Consider the following 16,211-nt stretch of genomic DNA (forward strand, 5'->3'; position numbering starts at 1 on the left):
CATGGGCCCTGCTACTGTCTCCAGCACCCTGGACCGCCATTTTGCAGAAATTTTGACCTCCTCCCATTATCAGCCCCCTTCCTCCATTGGAAATGAGTGGAGGAGGCTCTCTTCTCAGAATCATGAGTGTTGCAATGCATACCATTACTACAAGGGAACTAGATCATGCTCTCACTTCATCCAGATCCTCTGACCTGAGGCCAGATGCTGTTCATATTCAGAACTTGCAGTACTTTTGTCTTGTGGGCGAGCACTTTCTGCTTAATGTGTACAACCACACCTGGGCAGAGAGCAAGTTTCCCAGATGCTGGTGTAAAGCCACTATCATACCCATACCTAAGCCCGGTAAGGACAAACACCTTCCTTCTAACTACCGCTCCATGTCTCTCACCAGCTGTGTTTGCAAGGTGATGGAACGTATGGTTCATGCCCAGCTGGTTTGGTGCTTCAAGTCTCACAATTTACTAACCACTGCACAGTATGGATTTTGAGCATAGCGTTCTGCACTTGACCATCTCATCACTTTGTCCACCCAAGTCACGAATGGTTTTCTGTGGAAATCCCAGACCGTGGCTGTGTTTTTCGATTTGGAGAAAGCCTACAACACCTGCTGGAGGACTGGTATTCTCCATAACTCTACATGTGGGGCTTCTGTGGCCACCTGCCCTGTTTCCTTGATGAATTTTTAAAAGACTGAGTTTTCAAAGTATGTGTGGGTTCTGCCTTGCTGGACACCTTTATCCAGGAAAACAGTGTGCCTCTAGGTTCCTTCCTGAGTGTCACCCTCTTTGCTATCACCACTAACCCTATAATGGCCTGTCTCACACCGGGCATCTTCGGCTCCCTTTTTGTTGACGATTTTGCCATCTATTGCAGTTCTTCATGGACCTGTCTCATTGAACAGCATCTGGAGTGATGTCTCAATCATCTTTACTCATGGTGCATGAACAATGGCTTTCGTTTTTCCACTGACAAAACTGTTTGTATGAATTTCTGGTGGTGCAATTGGTTTCTCCCACCATCTTTACATCTTGGGCCTGTTGCTCTTCCGTTCATTGAAACTATGAAATTCGTGGAGATCCTGCTCAATAGGAAACTTTCTTAGTCCTCCTGGGGTGCAGATGGAACCACCCTCCAACATTTGTACCGATCCCTTGTCCGTTTGAAACTAGACTATGGGTGCTTGTTTATGCATTTCCACATCCTTCCCTCCTAGGCTGTCTCAATACTAGCCACCTTCATGGCATCCAATTGGCCACTGGTGCCTTTTATGTTAGCCCAGTTGAGAGTCTGTATGCAGAAGCTGTCGAACTACCACTGTCCTACCACCATTACTTCCTCCTCAGCAGATATGCACACCGTTTGTCTGCTATGCGTGGCCATCAATCCTGTGCCTTCTTCTTCGATGACTCCTTTGATTGCCAGTATGAGGTGCATCCCACATCTCTGTCACCTCCTGGAGTTCGATTTCAGCTCTTGCTCCAGCAGATTAACTTCATGCTTTCTGCAACTTTCCTGGTGGCGTGTGAACCCATCACCACCTTTGCTTCATGTTGTGGCCCATGTTCACCTTGGCCTTCATTCACTTCCTAAGGACACTACACCGGCCTTGCTGTATCGCTTTCAGTTTCACAACCTTCACACGGAATTTTGTGAAAGAACCTTTGTGTACACTGATGGCTCTCAGACTTACCATGGTGTATGGTGTGCCTTCATTGTTGGCACTGACATTTTTTGGTATCGACATATGGCACATTTTTCAGTATTTACAGCAGAGCTCTTCACCCTATATCAAGCCATGAAGTACATCCGGCGACACAAGCATTTGAATTGTGTCATCTGCTCAGACTTTCAGTGCCCTGCAAATCCTCTATGCACTGTATACCATCTGTCAATTAATGCTACAGGTCCAGGAAAGCTTGCACTTGCTCACTTTTGATGGAGCTTCTGTGATGTTTATGTAGGTTCCTGGTCATGTCAGTCTGCCAGGAAATGAGGCTGCTGACACTGCTGCAAAGGCTGCAGTCCTTTACCTCAGCCCACTAGTTCTTACATTCCCTCTGATAAACTTTATGTTACCATCTGTCAGGAGGTGGTGTGGCTTTGCCGTCGCCACTAGTCCTCCCTTCAAGGGAGTAGGGAGTAAGCTCTGTGTTATTAAGCCTCTCTCCCAGTGGCTTGGATGACCTCATCTCGCCCCTTTCGCCATGAGGAGGTCATTATAACTAGGTTGTGTATTGGGCACTGCCTTTTTAGCCATTGTCATTTGGTAAGTGGTGCTCCCCTACCACTTTGTGCACATTGCATCCAACTTTTAACTGTTTGTCGTATCCTGACGAAATACCCTTTTTTTTTTTTTTTTTTTTGACTAGTTACATTCCTGTTCACATTTGCCTTCTGTGTTATCGGCATTTTACTTTATATCCATCATATCAATATGGCAAAGGCCATTTAATTTTTAGTTCTGGCCTTCCATTTTTCTATTGCATATGTAATAGACCTTTCTTCACATCCCTGTTTTTAGCTGTCTTCTCTTCTGTCATTGTGGATTAACATGTAGTCATTTTTAACTCCTCGCTTTACATTATGTTTCACAGTTTTGACATGGGTGCATATGATCCTAGTTGTTTTTGCACCCTAAAACAGTACAAAACAGAACGGGAGAGAAACACAGAAGTCCTTACATTTTTTTGTCAACTTATATCTTTACTTACCCTAGAGATCTCAAAACTTGTCAGGGGAAAATGCTAAAACTTGTCTGGAAATCACGGAATCTCTTTTTAGGAAACTTCTGGCAAACTTGATTGTGCTCAGTTGACTGCCAGCTCTTTCCTGGTCTATGGTGAATTTACTGAGGTGAGGTGGGAATGTAAGGTGTGGTGGGGTGAGGGGTGGAGAGAGGCAGGAGGTGGGGAGGAGTTTGGGGATAAGCGGCTTGTGGGAGTTTGGGTAGCCATCTGTGGTCAAGCTAGGGGTGCAAGTAGAGGAGGCAGGTGGCAAGACGGCTGGGCGTGCGATTTCATAGACTAGGGCGTGAGAAACAGCACACAACTAGTAGATGTGGGGCCACACACTATTGGGTAGGGCAGGTGGGTGGCAAGTTACCTTAGGTTCATGCCAGGAATTTTCCATCGCCTATAACAATTTGGCTTAAGAAATCATCACCGTCATCGTGGTACCGCTCAATGAAAGTCCATGCACTGTCTAAATGTTTGGTTTTGTGTACATCCATCAACATTTTCGGTACCCAACATGCGCACAATTTTCGGTAATTCAAGTGCTCGGTCATAATGCCATACAAAACACTATGAGAAACATTAGGAAAGTCATCCTGCAAGGAGGAACTCGTGAAGTGTCTGTTTTCTCTCACCTTATTGTTCATTTCCTGCACCAAACTTTCATTAACGACCATAGGACGCCCACTCCATTGTTCATCATGCACATTTGTGCGGCCATCTTTAAATGCTCTCACCCACTTTCTTACCATTCCATCACTCATGAAATTTTCTCCATAAACTGCACAGATCTCACAATGAATATCAATCGCTTTTAGGCCTTGAGCACTAAGAAATCTTATAACAGCCCATACTCCACAGTCGGTGGGACTCACGGTTATCAGAGGCATCTTAAACACTCAGTACACAACATAAACAAGGAAAAGTCAGACTGCGTCAGTGCGTAGATTAAGGTACAGGCTTTCATGTAAAAATAAAATTATTGAGATATCTTAGCACGTCTTTTTGTAATTTCGAAATGTTACTTACTTAAAAAACACGCCTCGTAGATATCCTGACAGCATATTGAAGGTGGTTAAGTCTCACCTTTTAAAACAACATTCCTTAAGAGTCAGTTATTCAGTGTGTAGATGAAATGACATTTACAGCTTATTGTAATCATATACATGACGTGATCATGGTTAAGGAAGTCTACAGAAATGCTTACAAAGGAATTGTTTCTTAAACTTGTTTACTGTCACAGTGCAAAAAATATACATTTGTTACAATTAAGCAAATCCTCATACATTTTGCATAGATTAAGATTATGTCCATAACATCAGACCATCGTACTTCATAGTAGACAAGTTTTGTGTACCACAGGAGCTGTCACATATCGTTCACTTGATTAGTGATTGTAATGAGCCTTCTGTGAATGTTACTGGTCAATCAAATTTTGGATTTGATGATGTGAAATGTGCGTGCTTCATTGTACATGTTTATTTTAATGTCAGGCAGGAGCAATCAGATGCAAGAACAGACAGTATACGGAATAATAATGTAGTGTGTATCAGTCTACTTGTAAATACATAAAATACATGATTATTAATATGACAAATTTACAATTGCTTCAAGTTGCAGAGAACCAAATGTACAAGACAGTCTGCCTACATGGCGCGAATTTTTCTGACTGCCTCCACTGTTGAACAGAAGAATATTTTGGAACTGTTCTGATTACTGCACTTGGCACTCCATTTTATTGTGCCCACAGCTGCAGCTACTATCTCCAAATGAAAAAATTACAATATGCAAACTCAAATAGCAACAGTGAACTACAAATAAAAAATAACGATTGATACATAAACCCATAGCAACCAGAATACCAATGTGTGAAACAGAAACACTTCAAACTTATGCAGCAACCTAATATTTCAGTTGTGCCCCACATACCATATGGGCTATAAGACAGACTTTTTTCTTTGAAAAACTGCCTCCAATATTCAGGGCTGCCAGGAAGCCTACCTCTAGCAGACAGCATTGAATTAACTGGCTGTAGCAGTGTAACAATGCGATGAACCTACGTTTTACACATTCACAACTTTGCTAAGACTGTCTCCCTTCCTTCTTGCCATCACAAACCCAGAAGACTGTCTAGCCTATGATGCATCATGTAGTCTATGGTTCCAGTGAGCTTGAATTGAAGATGATTTGTGTTATCAGTAGCAGTACAATATTTTTGTTAGTAGCTTGTTTCATACTGGGGAAAAAAAAATAAAAGATATTCATATGATGCAAACTCTAAATTGAAAGGAATAGCACATGCAGAAGAACATGGAAACGAGCAGCAGAGTGGCCTTCCAGTCCTCCACCAACAGGAAAAAATAATTTGTGATTGGCATGTTAGTAAAGAAGAACTGAAAAAAGCGGAAGACTAAATGTGCAAATAGAGGACTAAATGCAAAACGGCCGAAACTAGGCGATAATGTATTGAAATGGATTCAAGGGCACCTGTCAAAGTGGCATTGGAATAAATACAAAAATGAATCAAATACACGCTCTTAAGCTAATGCTATAGTTGAACTTAACAGACTTTAAGGTTGTAGTTGATTGGTGCTACTGGTTTATGAAGCGTCATGGGCTTATTATGTGAACTAAAACCAAAATATCTCAGAAAATGCCACGGAAAATGCTGCAAGAGCATGACGAGAAAATATTACCTTTCCATCACCTTATTATTCAACATCAAAAGAAAACCTGTGTAAAACTAAGCCAAATAGTAATATGGTCAAACTCCTCTGACATTTGATTTGCTGAGTAACAGAACTGTTGCCATAAAATATGCTAAAACTGTAACTATAAAAAAAAGTGGACATGAAAAAATGTGCTACACTGTTATCCTTTCATGTTGTGCTGATGGTACTAAATCCAATGATTGTTTTCAAGTGCAAAACAATGCCAAAACCTTTTGAGATATTGCTAGGTGCTGTAGTTCACATACATGTCAAGGGTTGGATGGACAAAGGTGTTTCGAAATTATTGATTGACAGAGTGTGGGTGAGAAGGAAAGGTGCTTTGAGAAGGAAAGGTGCTTTATTGAATAAGAGTTCTCTTCTTGTGCCACATCAATTTAGTAGTCATTTGAAAAATTCAGTAAAAGAGAAATTGAGACAGGGAGATACAGATCTTGCTGTTATTCTGTGGGGACTTACTTCACAATTGCACATCTTAATGTCTCAATAAATAAACCATTTACAGTGTTTATGAGTGAGGAATGGAACAGTTCATGCCGAAGGGAACTTTAAAATGACCTACAATCAAAAAAATGTGCCAGTGGATAAACATTCACAGGCTAGAGTGAGAGAAGGCATTACTGTTAAATCTTTCAAGAAGTGTGGCATAAGTAACACTCCCAATGACAGTGAAGACCATCTTATCTATGAAGAGGACAACACTAATGATGAAGAGGAAGAACAAGAAGAAAAAGAAGAAGAACAAAATTCAGATGATAGTTTTCAGGTCTTTTAAAGGCCAGTTTGGTTTTATTAACCAAGAACTTTTTATACTTTGGCTTGGCAACCTAATAATAAAAATGCTAAAGACGTTACTTAAAAAAGTTGCTAAAAAATTAAGGTGCATCTTATAGTCCATAGCATCTTATACTCTGTAGAATACGGTGTATAATTGTGTGACAGCACTGCCCTGCTGCACTTAATTGATTGCTGTGTGTATGCTTCTCCTAGATTAAAACTTCTATCTGCAATAGAGTGTGCATTACCTTGTCTCCATTTGTCTCATCTATCATTGATGCTGTTATCACTTTTTAATAGAACTGAATGTACTGTGATTTTTAAAAAATTTAGAAAGCACCAATAAGCAGTTAAACATGTAATAATTTTTGATAAATTTCACTAAAAATCCTGTTGCTGCATGATGACCCACTGTCTTCTTTGAAGCTTGAATATTTTTGCTATAGTTGTTACATTCTGGTCAATGCCTTCACTCATTAGATTATATAAAAAAATTGTATCTTTGCTAAGGTTAGAGTGAGACAGATACACAGGTGTGTGCAAGTCACCATAGAGAGTACCGTTTGCTATTTACTTTTTTCCTGAATTTCTTATAATAAAGTTAACCAGTATCAATACTTAATGAATAATAATGGATGTAATAAAAATTACATTCAGCAGTTTATGCTAATTTTTCCCTTTGTCTGTTGCCTGCACAGCATTTTTGTCATCTTAGTTGCACATTTTTTACTGTTCTCAGTTTTGAGACTCCTGAAAACTAACTTTTTTTTATATTTTCCTCCAGCTGAACAGGGTATATATAGTATTTGATTACCCAGTGAAGGTTTCCATGATGAAACTGTGGAACTATGCTAAGACTCCTAGCAGGGGAGTTAAGGAATTTGGGGTAAGCAATTTAGAAATATAATTTTTTTATTATCACCACTTTTGGCTGCTTCATGAAGTACACTGTAGATTTTTGTTATTAACGGTGGTTGTTTGAGGCATCACTCCGTGTTAATCTGTACTGTGCAAGCCTCTTCATCTCATCATATTTATTACAAGTTGCATACATTTGAACCTGCTTGTTTTAGTCATTCTTTAGTTTCTGTCTGCAATTTTTATCCCCTTCACTACCTTCCATTACCAAAGTAATGATTCCTTGATGTCTCAGGATGTGTTCTGTCAACTGATACATTCTTTCAGTCAACTTGTGCCATAAATTTCTTTTCTCACAGGTCACTTTATTAGTTATTCAATCTGCCCATTTGGTCTTCAGTATACATTTCAAAAACTTATATTTTCTCCTTTTTGTACTGTATATCATCTATGTTTCACTTCCATACAAGCCCACACTCCATACAAATATCAACAAAAAAGACTTCCTGTCACTTAAATATATATTCAGCACTAAGACTTTTCTTGGTGTTGCCATTCAGTATATAGTATATCCTCTCTAGTTGCATCTTCATTTGTACGAGGGCTATCCACAAAGTACATTACGTTTTGGAATGAAAAATAAATAAAGTATTGGAAACTTTTTAAATTATATACAGATGAAAGCCACACTTAAATACTACTTTTCTACATAGTTGCCATTTAAATTAAGGCACTTATCATAGCGATAGATGAACTTGGAAATTCCTTCGTCGTAAAATTCGGCTGCCTGCGCCTTCAACCACGTGGTTAATCAGTAACCCGGTAGAAATACGATTTTTGTGAATTACCTGGAAAAAGGCACTGCAATAAACTCTCAAAGGTATTGCCAAACTCTGCACAACCTCAGAAGAGCAATACAAAACAAGCGCAGGGGAAAGTTGGGCTCAAAGATCTTGCTGATTCACGACAACGCCCGGGCCCACACGGCAAATGCCACTCGTGAAGCTCTCAAATATTTTAAGTGAGAGTTGTTTACTCATCTGTCATACAGTCCTGACCTGGCACCGAGCAACTTCCACTTATTGCCAGCAATGAAGAAGTGGTAGGCTATGAAGCGTTTTGATGACGACGCACAGCTTCAAGAAGAGTTAACCACGTGGTTGAAGGCGCAGGCGGCCAAATTTTAGGACGAAGGGAATTCCAAGCTTGTCCATCGCTACAATAAGTGCCTTAATTTAAATAGCAACTATGTATAAAAGTAGTATTGAAGTGTGGCTTTCATCTGTATATAATAAAAAAATTCCAATACTTTATTTATTTTTAATTCCAAAACGTAATGTACTTTGTGGATAGCCCTCGTATTTTAGGTTTATGAAAATAAATGCACAAGATAGCTATTGTCAATAATATGTGTCTAGTGATAAAAATTGTATACTATAATGAAAGTAAGATATGAGTCTGAAGCTAGTAGCTGCAGTGTGTAGTATTTCTTGTTGTATCATCCATTATATGATACGTTAAAATCAAATATGACTACACTGCCTTGATTTATACATGAGAGCTGATGTTGTAAAAAGTTTGTAGGTAAACATACATTAATTTAAGCAGGGAGTGTGGTGTTGCCATGAACTTAGAGGATTAGATTAGAATAGAGATATACTTGCAAATGTGATTATTATCATTATGTAAGGAAGAAATTGAAGGAGCTTAAAATTTCTTGCTAAACCATTATCATTAAACAGTCATCTGATATTACCAAAAATCAGCATCAGTAAATCATAGTTTACATATTCATTTCAGTATTGAATGTGATCTACATCTACAGCTATAAAGATACTCTGCAAGCCACTGAACAGTGCATAGTGAAGGGTACCCTGTACCACTATTTGTCATTTTCTTTCCTGTTCCACTCACAAATAGCCTGAGGGAATCCTTTCCTGTTCCACTCACAAACAGACCGAGGGAAAAATGACTGTCTATATGTCTCTGAGCCCTAATTTCTTGTATCTTCGTGGTCTTTACGAACGATGTATGTTGATGGCAGTAGAATTGTTCGGCAGTCAGTTTCAGATACCAGTTCTCTAAATATTCTCAATAGTGTTTCTCAAAAGGAATGTCTACTTCCCACCAGGGGCTCCCATTTGAGTTCCTGAAGTAGCTCTGTAACACTTACGTTTTGTTCAGACCTACAGGTAACAAATGTAGCCCCTCACCTGTGAATTACTTCAATGTCTTCCTTCAATCCGACCTGGTACAGATCCCAAACACTCGAGCGGTACTCAAGAATATGTCACACCAGCATCCTATATGCAGTCACATTTACAGGTGAACCACTCTTTCCTAAAACTCTCCCAATAAACCAAAGTTGACCATTCGCCTTCCCTACCATAATTCTCACATGCTCGTTCCATCTCCTATCGCTTTGCAGTGTTACTCCCAGATATTTAAACAACTTGACTGTGTCAAGCAGGACACTAGTAATACTGTATCCATACATTACAGTTTTGATCTTCCTACACTTCTGCATTTACTTAAATTTTTCCACATTTAGGGCTAGATGCAGTTCATCACAACAACTGGAAATTTTGTCTAAGTCATCTCAGATCTTCCTACAGCATCATCAAAAAACAACTGCAGATTGCTGTCCACCCTATCTGCCAAATAATTTTTGTATATAGAGAACAACAGTGGTCCTATCTCTCTTTCCTGGGACACTCCTGACAATTCTCTTGTCTCTGATGAGCACTCACCATCATTGTCTGTGATGAACACTCGCCATCAAGGACATCATACTGCACTTGATTACTTAAGAAGCAGATGTGAACATACTCCATATGCTCCTACCTTCATTAACAGCCTGCAATGGCGCACCATGTCAAATGCTCTCTGGAAATATAGATGTATTGAATCTACCTGTTGCCCCTCATCAATAAAAACCTCGTCAGAGAGGTCCACCGCATGAGCGTCTTGGGAAGTGATTCCAGTGGTGGTTTCCCATTGCCTTTCACTGCTGATGATGAAATGATAATGAAGACAACACAACACCCAGTCCTTGAGTGGAGAAAATCTCCGACCCAACCGGGAATTGAACCCAGGCTCCTTGGCATGACAATCTGCCGCACTTACCACTCAGCTATCGGGGTCGACTTTCATCAGTAGTTTGCAGTATATCATTTAAAAAAGGGGGAAGCTGAGTTTCACACAGGCAATGCTTTCTAAAACCATGCTGATTTGTGGACATAAACTTGTCAGTGTCAAGAAAATTTATTATACTCAAACTGAGAATATGTTCAAGGATTCTGGTGCAAACAGGAGTTAGGGATATTGGTCTGCAATTTTGCAGGTCTGTTCTTTTACCGTTCTTATATACTGGAGTCATCAGTCCCTTTTTTCCAGTCGCTTGGGACTTTGTGCTGGGTGACAGATTTATGATAAATGCAAACTAGGTAAGTGGCCAATGCCATATAGTACTCTTTGTAAAATTGAACTGGGATTCCATCCAGACCTGGTGTTTTATTTACTTTCAAATCTTGCAGTTTTTTTTCATTATGCCAGAGATTATTATTACTATGCTGTCCATATGGGAGTCTGTCCGATGGTCAAATGACTTTATGTTTGTATGATTCTCTTGTGTAAACGATTTCTTAAATGTGAAATTTATAACTTCAGCTTTCGTTTTGCTATCTTCAACTGCCACACCAGACTGGTCAGCAAGGGACAGAATGGAAGCCTTAGACCTACTTTGCAATTTTATACAAGACCAAGATTTGATAATGGTTTTGTCAATTAGATATTGGTCTCCTACAGTATATTGTTAAACCACATTGCTGAATGCCATCAGTTATTAAACTTACTAATTACAGTTTATTTCTTTAAATGGACCTTAGTTCTTATATTGCTCTTCAGTCTTATTATTTGTTTGCATATTAATCTGTCCTGTGCAACCTTCTTCATCTCTGCATAACCACTGCAATCTACATCCATCTGAACCTGCTTATTGTCTTCAAGCCTTGGTCTGGGCCTTAGTTCCAATGGTGGCCTTCAGTCTTAGTACTGGATAGAGCCATAATCATCACTAATTATTTCTCGCAGTATCCCCTTCACAGCCTGATGCTAACCAGAAAGAGGAAGTCTTTGTTGTGGGTGGTAAACTTGTCTTCCTCAAATAGAACAAATAAAAAATCTGTACTCACTAGCAAAATCACTGTACCAGTAGCACCAATACTACTTAACTGTAGTTTTTCTAACCAATTATACTAATATTATACTCTCCTCCAGATCAATATCCAGCATCATTCATTGTGTGCCTTCCCCCAGGCCAGCCAAGTATTACCCATATCTCTCTGTCCTCCAAATTGGTGCAATTTTTTTTTTTTTAATTTTGACATAAGGAATATTTATTCTGACTGCGAAAGTCAGCTAGTTCTGTGCACTGTACATGCCATTCGCTTTTATTGTTAACAGTTTTATTAAGATTGTTGTTTTTGGGCGTGGCATTTTTGTAACCACTTGAGGTCCTGTACAAGTGGTAAAACTTACTGATTAACTATTAATTCTTTGAATTGTGGTTAAAGTTTTTAACTAGAACCAGGTCTTGTACTGTATATAGTATTGGAGTACCGCTTACCCATTTATTTTTCCTTCTTTGATTAAAGAAACTGTAATACTAATGCCTGACACAAGTTGGGTACACTCATTTTATTTGGGCCATCAGTACATTTTAATACTGGTATCCTTTTGTTTGTAATCCTAAAAGCTCTACTGGAGAAACTTGAGTGACAGAGTGGGGCAGTTCATTTATTACCTTTTCCAAGTCTCCCACTAGGTGCGCCCATTTAGAATCCTTGTTTGTGCAAGATGTCCGACACAGCCTACCTAATTCAGCATGATCCTTTCTGCTGATAGATTAAGACGTGATTCACATTTTCCCAAGTTGGAAACTCCATAAACTGTTTACCTTTGTCAGATAGAGAGTCTTAGGTCATTCTACATGCTTGAAGTAATCTATTCTCAATTTCAATGTTGTGCTGTTGGTTGTAGCCCTTTTTAAAGTATATGATTCAGCTACTTTTGCACTCTAAAATAGTGAAGATGTACGCCATATCTTCCTGCCATGTATGCAGTGGACCGTGAAAGTCCACAGCCATAAATCTCATGATGCTTTTCTTATTAGTGGGTATAGCATGGTGTGTGTCTTCAGAGTTTGTATTTTTACTTCTGACATGCTTCACAGGATCTCAATATTCTCTTAATTTCTCAGGGCATATTTGTAATATAACAGTATTTCCTCATATAAATTATGCATTTCTTGGGCAAAGAATGGGAATAGCCTAAGTGTAAGTACAATCTCAGTAATTTAACACTACTTTAAGGAATGCACAGTAACCAATTGTTCTCTCAGTTGTTTTTGTGGATCTTCCAGTGGGTATTGTTCTCCTCCAGATTCTGCTCTGAATTATGTATATGTGCATTTAACATGTCATACTGGTACTGTGCAGTATTTAAGTTATGACAAAGTAATCTAATGTCCTTTTCTTATTTATTTATTTTTAGGAAATATATTGCAAAATTGCCTCTATCCCACACATCTTCATTTAATTGTAAAGGCTGTGGCCAGTGTGAATTAGTTTCTTGTATCCATACAACAAATCTTTAAATTTTCTAAGCAACCATACAATGACTAATATTTCCTTTTCAGTAATTGCATAATTCCTTTTCTTATGTGTTGGCATTTGACTTCTGAACATAACTGGGTAGTGATCTATTCCATGGCATGTTTGTCTCTCCTAAACCATAGTCCAAGGCATCTGTCACCAAGTGGAAACATCGGTCAAAGTTTGGGTGAATTAATAATAGTGCTTATGCCCATCTGTCCCTAATTCTATTGAATTCTATACTGAAATCTTGCATCCATTGGCAAGGTATGTTCTGTTTGAACAGGGCCATCATGTGTGGTGTGTTTAGTATGGCATTCGGTATACATTTCATATAAAATCCTACAATTTTGAGGATGATTTGAATTCTTTCTTATTTGATGGCTCCAGACACTGATCTAATTCATCCAGTCTGCTTGGATCTGGTTTTATCCCTTCAGTATTCACTATATGGCCTAAAAATTTGACTTCACTTGTACCAGACTGTTGTTTTGAAAGTTTAATTGTTTTTCCTTGTGAGTGTAATCTAGTGAAAAGTTCCAAAGTCTGAAGACATTCAGCCCAGGCTCTGGATATGATCATTATATCATGAACATTCATTAAAGTCTAGAAGTCTATGGTTTTATCTAAACCTCTGACAAACATTGAAACAGAAACTTTGAAATAATATGATCTTCCTTTGACAAGGAATGCAGTATATTTTCTTGATTCTATTTTTAATGGAATTTGCCAGTATCCAGCAGTCAAATTCATGGTAATAATATATTTTATTCCCAAAAACTTTGTTACTAGGTAATGAAAGGTCTGTTCCTTTCTGACTCAATTACTTTATTAACTCTTTTTCCCGTCAAATATCAGTCACACCAATCCATCAGGTTTTTTAACCACAACCAACAGAATGTTATAACAAGTGTCAGGATACTCAGAACGTTCCATGAAATGAGTCTACTAATTTCCTCTTGTTCTGACTCTTTTGTTGCTTCAGTTATTGAGTATGCCTTTACATAAAATTGCTCTGTTCTTTTATCTTTAATGAATAGAGTAAATCTTTGCTGACTCCTGGCCTCATTGAGAAAATGTCAGTGTGTGTAGGGAGTAAGGGTGTCATATTTGCTTTCTAATTTATTCCTAGTCCTGTTGTTTTACTCATATTATAAATTGTGCTCCCTTCAGTTATTTTCACATTATAATATTTTGTATCACTTTTGTCATAACCATGTAAAATATTAGTTTGGTTCATAAGTTTGTAGCATTTTTGTTTTGCACTTGGTATTCTGGTTGCTGTGGGTTTATTTATCAATAGTATTTTTTTTTATTTGTACCTCACTTTGTATCTGAGTTCATATATTGTCTTTTGTCATTTGTAGATAGTGAGTGGAGCTGTGGACACTAGAAAACGAAGTAATAAGTAGAGGAATTGGAGCATACCCAACATATTCTTCTGTTTGAGTTCAATAGAGGGTGACAGCATGGAGGTAGCCAGAAATATTTGCAGTGTGTATAAGGATAATGCCATGGGACAGAGAATGCCAAGAAAATAGTTTTCTCCTTTTAAGGAGGAGTGTTTTGACACTAGTTACTCTCCATGTTCAGTAAGACATTCAGAGTTTGGTGAAAATCGTTTAAACACCTTAATCTACAATGATCCACATCACTGTACTCAAGAACTGACAAATGTGATCATTGTGATCATTCAACCATTATGCAATATTTCTATGTGATGGGAGAGGTTGAAGAATGGGGTGTTTGGGTACCACAAGTTCTGAGCCAGAATCACAAAAATCAGCATCTGGCCAGCTGTGCCTCTGTGCTTGCTTATCATCAGTTGGCTCATGAACAACAACGACCATTCCTACCCTATATTGTTACTGGTGACAAAATATGGTGTCTTTATGCTAAAATAAGGAAAAGAAAGAAATGGTTGAGCCCAAACAAAGTAGCAACTTCCCTTACAAAGACCTGTGCACATCCACAAATGAAAATGTCACGCATCTGGTGGAACAGCAGTGGTGTGGTGTATTACAAATTGCTTCCCCAAGGTGTAACCATCACTACTGACATTTATTGTCAACACCTGAGATGTCTTGCAGACGCAATACAAGAACAATGACCAGGAAGACTGCATGAAGTGATGTTACTCCTTGGTGATGCCCACCTACATTTCACTAGACTGACAAAAAACACTTTTCAGGGATTGGTTTGGGAAGTCACCCAGCACACACCTTATTGACCTGATCTTGTTTCCTCAGAATTCTACCTTTTTCACTCTCACTATCTATAGAATAACCTTCATGGAACTTCCTTTTTGGATGAAAATGTGCTCTGAACATGTCTCGATGAGTCCTTCGCCTCAAAATTATGTGATTTCTTTAACTGCAGAATCTAAAAGTGTTCCCAGCATTGGCAGGCTCTTGTAAATAGTGAAGAATAGTATGTTATTGATGACTAAAGTCTCTGTTATGTGTCTTATGAAAGAACGTCATGATCTTATGCACCGACTCACTAGTTTCTACTATAAATGTGAACAAACTTGTTCAAAATGTAGTGTTACTATTTCATTGCCTTTCATATGAGGAAGTATTATCTAGCCACTCTTAAAGTATAGTACAACTTTTTGGGGTAATCAAATATATATCCCTTGACACTGAATTTTACTAAAAATCCTGTTTGTGCTGGTTTGCAAAAGGTTCCTGTGATTCCTTTTATTTTGAGTCCAGTTACTAGAAGCTGAAGGAATATATACTGAATACTACTGTATTGTGTTCCAGAAAGCTCTGGTCTATCGTGCACACATCACTGCCTGAGCCTAGTATTGTATTTACTGGCATGTTTCCTGTTGTGCCTTTTAAGTGTTGGTTGACTTGTTCCTTAATTGGCAGTTTATTTTATTCTGAGATCTCATCTATGACATTATTTGCACTATTGTATCTTATTAAATGTGAATTGATTAGTTGTGGCCCTTTTTCATTTGCTTCTAGAGACTGAATGCTTCCTCAGAAGCCTATTGTTTTCCCATTCTGTATTATTGTTATATTATCATTATTATTGTCTTTTACCTCTCCATCTTGTCTTGATGTATTACACAATTGTTCATACCACACGCTGTTTTGCATGTATGCTGCAGCAATGCCTTCAAACTGAAACTTTTTGATTGTCACTTCTACATAGCCTTGTTTAATTAGGAGCTCCTTCACTCATGTACTTTGACATAAATTTGACCTCAACGTCATTATATATTTTCAAGTCATCTAATTTTAGCATGTCCCATTGTATTGCGTCTGCTATTGTATGACTTACCACAAATATAATTTTAACAGGTCAGTCTAAGTGTCTGGCTACATAGTCTTAAAAGTTTTTAAAAATAACATAGGTTGTACATCACCAGATGGTCTAAAATTGGGAAATTTTTGATTTTGACTTTTGCTTTTAAAATATAGTTGTAAAGTCCTCACATGAAT

At 38.3% G+C, this 16,211-nt stretch overlaps 1 protein-coding gene across 1 annotated transcript in view; it reads left to right on the plus strand.

Moving 5' to 3' along the window:
- LOC126281215 (katanin-interacting protein-like) overlaps positions 1-16,211 on the plus strand; it is a 288,539-nt gene that overhangs the window by 259,909 nt on the left and 12,419 nt on the right. Inside the window, exon 13 of the mRNA XM_049979962.1 lies at positions 7,026-7,127. Within this exon, the coding sequence (XP_049835919.1) occupies positions 7,026-7,127 (102 nt within the window). The remainder of the gene's footprint in view (positions 1-7,025; positions 7,128-16,211) is intronic.

The sequence above is a fragment of the Schistocerca gregaria genome, chromosome 7 (assembly GCF_023897955.1).
Source record: "Schistocerca gregaria isolate iqSchGreg1 chromosome 7, iqSchGreg1.2, whole genome shotgun sequence".
NCBI classification, from domain to species: Eukaryota; Metazoa; Arthropoda; class Insecta; order Orthoptera; family Acrididae; genus Schistocerca; species Schistocerca gregaria.